This window comes from Herpailurus yagouaroundi, unplaced genomic scaffold, assembly GCF_014898765.1.
Source record: "Herpailurus yagouaroundi ecotype Mexico unplaced genomic scaffold, PumYag 128048, whole genome shotgun sequence".
Classification (NCBI taxonomy): domain Eukaryota; kingdom Metazoa; phylum Chordata; class Mammalia; order Carnivora; family Felidae; genus Herpailurus; species Herpailurus yagouaroundi.
The window spans coordinates 7,357-12,795 of record NW_024422065.1 but is presented as its reverse complement, the minus strand read 5'-3'; the positions used below and the strand labels follow the sequence as shown (position 1 = coordinate 12,795).

At 42.0% G+C, this 5,439-nt stretch overlaps 1 gene segment (V, D, J or C); it reads left to right on the top strand.

The window, feature by feature from the left end:
• Nucleotides 1–4,094: 4,094 nt before the first annotated feature.
• Nucleotides 4,095–5,110, top strand: LOC121026537 (T cell receptor alpha variable 22-like). The segment is given in 2 exon segments: nucleotides 4,095–4,270; nucleotides 4,458–5,110. Coding segments are annotated over 2 exon segments (648 nt in total).
• Nucleotides 5,111–5,439: the final 329 nt, after the last annotated feature.

Below are 5,439 nucleotides of genomic sequence, written 5' to 3'. Positions count from 1 at the left end.
TTCATTTATTCTCCATAATTTTGTCTTCTGTATTGCATATTTGCTGCCCTGCCTTATCCTTCTTTGCCATGGTGTCATCCATTTGAAATTGCATCTCCGTTATAGCATTTTAAATTTTGTCTTGACTAGATTGTACTCCTTTTATCTCTGCAGAAAGGGATTCTATGCTTTTTTCAACCCCAGCTAGTATTCTTATTATCATGATTCTAAATTCTAGTTCAGACATCTTGGTGATATCTGTGTTTATTAAGTCACTGGTTGTCATTTCTTTCTGTTCTTTCTTTTGGAGTGAATTCCTTCATTTTGTCATTTTGGAGAAAGACAAAGAATTAATAAAATAAAAAATTAAAATTAAAAAATTAAAAACAACACAAAAAAATCAAACAAAAGGAAACTAGATCCTAGGTATGTTTTGGTCTGGCTATTGAAAGAAGCTTGATATAATGGAGAAAAAAGGAAAAGAAAAGAAAAAATAAGAAAAATTAAAAAAACTTAAAGATGTATACAATACAATACAATAAAATGAAATGAAGAAAGCAAAATAGAATAAAAAATTTACAAAATAAAAAACATAGTAAAAAAGTTAAACAAATTTTTAAAATATATTTTATTGTCAAATTGGCTAACATATAGTGTGTAAAGTGTGCTCTTGTTTTTGGGGGTAGATTCTCGTGGTTCATTGCTTATATATAACACCCAGTGCTCATCCCAATAGGTGCCCTCCTCAGTGCCCATCACCCATTTTCCCCTCTCCGCCAAACCCCCATCAACCCTGTTTGTTCTCTGTATTTAAGAGTCTTTTATGGTTTGCCTCCCTCCCTCTCTGTTTGTAAATATTTTTTCCCCTTCCCTCCCCCCAAGGTCTTCTGTTAAGTTTCTCAAGATCCACATATGAGTGAAAACATATGATATGTGTCTTTCTCTGACTGATTTATTTCATTCAGCATAATACCTTCCATTTCCATCCACATTGCTGCAAATGGCATAATTTCATTCTTTCTCATTGCGAAGTAGTATTCCATTGTATATGTGTGTGGTATATGTGTGTGTGTGTGTGTGTGTGTGTGTGTATATATACAAAAAATTAAAAAATATAATAAAAAAGTTATACAAATTGCTTTAACAAGCAGAAAATAAGAATAAATTCTTTCTCTTTCTGTATCCAAGAAAAAGCAAAAAAACAAAAGCAAAAAACAAAACAAAAAACCCCAAATAGATGGACCAATGAACAGAATGAAATCCGAATAACATCCAGTTTCCCTATAAGTCTAACTATGAAGCACTTTATAGTCCATACACTAAGCCTGTGGATAGATTTGTGGTGGTTCTCTAGGGCTTGAGCTTGGTTGGTGTGGTTGGATGGGGTTAACGTAATGGCTGGGTTCTCCACTAGGTGGTGGTGCTTAGCTTACTGGGGTGGATTGCTGTGGCTCGCATGCGCATATATGCACATGCGTGGGAGAGGTGGAAATGGTGTCACCCATCTTCCAGTCTATGGCACTGGAACTCTGCTCTCACCGACCATCAATCAAGTACCCTTCCTTTGTCTCTGGCTTCCATCCACTTCCTTCTTCTACACTGTTCATGTCCAAGCCAGCAGTCTACCAGGTTGTACCTCTCTCCTGAATTATATCTCATATGGGGCTGTGTTTACATTCCCCTCATTTCTGAGAGCCCTGCAGCTTGGACCTGCTCTGACCCTCTGGGGGAGGGTTTCCAGGAGCAATGGCTGGTTGCTGGCTTTGCCTTGGGAATGTTTGTGTGGTTGCACTGTTGCAGAGGTTCAGAGATAGTGGCTGGGTGCATGTTTGCCCCAGAAAAAAGTTCATGTGATCACACAGGAGTAGAGGTTCAGAGATTATGGGAAAGCACAACACACAGCCGGTGCCAGGTTTCACCACACCCTGGCACTTTGGTTCCAATATCAACAAACATGGCTGTTCTCTGGTGTCTGATGGGACCTTTGCCTGTGGGGAGGTCCTATAGCCTCTACCAAATGTCCTCCAAGCAGGGGAACTTCTACTCCTTGTGTGGCCAATGGATCCCTCGGACCTTGCTGCCTGCTCCAGGGGATTCACTTTTCCCACCAGAGTACCACCAGGTATTGAGCTATGGACTTTCTGACACTGCTCTCCCCTGTTTATAGAGTCCTATTGGTATTGAAACCATCTCCTTTCTCCTTTCTTCCTTTCTTGTTCAGTCACTTTGGGTGTTTCCACTCTTTTTCTTTCTCTCCAGCTGCTTCAGGGGCAGTGCTTTTCCTGTACTCTCCCCACTTTCTCTGTCCTCTCTCTGCAAAAACAGTTCCCTACCCTCTGTGGCTTCTGTCTCTCCAAGTTTACCTGTCTGTACTGTGTACTTGCCAAGTTCTGTGGCTCAAGTTATGCAGATTGTTGTGTTAATCCTCAGATCAATTTTCTAGGTGTGCAATATGGTTTGGTGCTGATCTAGCTACATTTCAGGGACAAGAAAAGCTGAGAAGTTCCATGCTGCTCTGCCATCTTGGCCCCTCTCTTCTATGGGTTTATTTAAAAATTTTTTAAAGTTTATTTATTTATTCTGAGAGAGAGAGCAAGAGAGTGCATGGACAGGGGAGTGGCAGAGACAGAGGGAGAAAGAGAATCCCAAGCAGGCTCTGTGCTGTCAGCACAGAGCCCGAGGTGGGGCTCAAACCCACAAACCATGAGATCATGACCTGGGCTGAAACCAAGAGCCCAGCAGTTAATCAACTGAGCCATCCAGATGCCCCTGTAGATTTATTTTGAACTAAGTTAAAGAAATCAAGTAAACAGCACAGGTTGAGATTTATCAAAATATTTTCTGATATCAATTTCCATGAAATTCCATTTTACATGTGGGATTTGGTTCATTTTTAATCCCCATTCAATCTGAGCAGTTAGCTTCTATTTTGACCATCTGCATTTCCTTCATCAGGAAGCATGGAATGAATGGGGCTGGGGGGGCTCTGTGTCTGCTGAGTTGCTTGGTATAAAGTGGTCTTTGCTGATTGTTTCAGTCCTCTAGGGGGCACTCTAGGCTTTGTAAGAAACAAAGACTTTGTGATGGTCCAAGAGTTGAACAGTTGAAGAGAGAACAGAAGTCATGTGACCCAGTCAAATTATAAATAGCAAAGGTGGGGGGGGGGAAGGGGGACATTGTTTGCCTAAAATTCATCTCAGGTTTCCAGTTCTGCCATTCCACATAAACTTCAAAAAGGTGGAACCCATATCTCCATAAATACCCTGTGAGGATGACTCTCTGAGCACAAGTACCAGGATAAGAATATTTCTGGGCATTGTGACTGTGGAAGCTCAATGGAAAACATCCTATTACCTGTTTTCCATGGTTATCAATAAAATCACACAAACCCACTGACCTAGAAATTATTTCAATACTCCAGACAGCCTACCTTTTCATTTATCTCTGCTCAGAGTGGAAAGAATGAGACTGAAGAGAAGAGAAAAAAATAAGGAAGAAAAATGGAAGAAAAGGGAGGCTACAATATTTACTTTGACCAGTAGCATGTAGACCAGCAAAAATCAGCTGTGTGGGTGAGCAGGGTGTCCACGGGTTGCACAAGAGAGGCGGAGAGGTGTATATTAAATCAGAGTGGACATTATACAAACATCTTATTATTCGCCAACTAAATTCTGCTTGGAATCATTTTCTGTGCAGATGGTGACTGTCCATCGTGGTTTCTAGAACTCTCTTGATTTCAAGAAATTATATTTACTTCCACAATACACGCTATCATATAATTTCCCTTTATTAGTATTTTTATATAATTGAATTCTCACATTGTCTATCAAACCATGCAATTTGGGTGATGGGTTACTCTTCCCTGTGATTTTTCAAGGTTCTGTGTAACCCATTGAGACACTGACTTATACAGAAATATTATCCACTTTCCTCTAATCCACAAATTTCTTACAAAAAGTATTTTCAGGGGAAAAAAAAACTCTTATAACTTCACATATTGGAAATATCGTCCCTACCTCCCTGCACCATTGGCAAGCACAGTTTTGGATAGATTGCTCTGCAGTCTCTTGGGCTGCTGTGGGTGGAGTTTCAGTTCCGGGACTGACAGGGTTCAGGTGTGATTGGTGCTCAGTGATTCTGGAGGGACGTGGTGACTGTTGACAACACAACTTCTCTGACCCAAGACTCTACACTCTTCAGAGTAGGGGTGAAGGCACATCAGCGACCAGACAAGGAGTCATGAAGAGACAGCGGGGAGCCCTGCTGGGGCTTCTGTGGGTGCAGGTTTGCTGTGAGTGGGGGCGTCCCAGACGGGGGCTGGGGAGGTTCACAGCCCGCAGTGGAGGGGGAGCTGGCACAGAGCTCCTGCAGGGTCTACACCCTCAGCGGGTGTTCCCGGGAATACTTTATGGGTTTGAAAACTGCCTCAGTGGCTCTGCAGTGACTTCTTTTGTGTTTGGTTTTGTCTTTCCAAGCAGGGGTGAGAGGGATGGACGTGGAGCAGACACCTGCAGCCCTGAGCCTCCAGGAGGGAGCCAGCTCTACCCTGAGGTGCAATTTTTCCAGCTCGGTGACCTACGTGCAGTGGTTCCGACAGAACCCCGGGGGCGGCGGCCTCACCCGACTGTTTTACATAGTTTCAGGGATGAAGCAGGATGGGAGGTTGAACTGCACGGTGAACACTAAGGACCGGCACAGCAGCCTGCACATCATGGCCTCCCAGCAGGAAGACTCAGCCACCTATCTGTGTGCTGTGGAGGCACAGTGCTCCCTGCTGCTCTGCAGCCTGTCCCCAAACTGCAACTGGGCTCGTGGCCCCAGCTCTTCATGGGGCAGGCACTTATTTGCCCACACAGGAGTTTTTGCACATTTTCATACTTATGTTACAGTACTTTTTTCTCTCCTAAAAGTAACCCATCAGGGCTGTCATTTCACTTTTGCTTTTCTTGCCCTTTTTCTTCCCAGAAAGCCCTTTCCAGGTAAAAAGCTCTACCATGGAACCATTGGAGTAGTTGACGGAGATGCCAATATCCAATGCCCAGTTGAAACATATCTCCTGGCAGCTAGCATATAAATTATATGTAAATTACTCAGAGGGAAAAGGCTTGAAAACATATATGGTCATCAACCATGACCATATGACTAAGAGATGACTAAATTTTTCAGTTAACTGCACATGGTTTTTTTTTTTCAAAGAAAATAAAACAGAACGTGTGTAATGTTTTTTAAAGTTTGTATTCGGCTTTTACACTCCTGGAAATACAAATATAATAAAACAATTTTTATTGAAGTTCAACCACTCTGCTTAACTTATTACAATTATTTTCTATTTTGGTAAGATAATGCCCTGTAATAAGTACTTTTATTTTATGCACGAATAAGGTGAGGATTTTAAAGCAAAAGTGACTTGGTTGAGGTCATATTATTCCTAAATTAGAGCATCTGAGGTGACATGAGAGC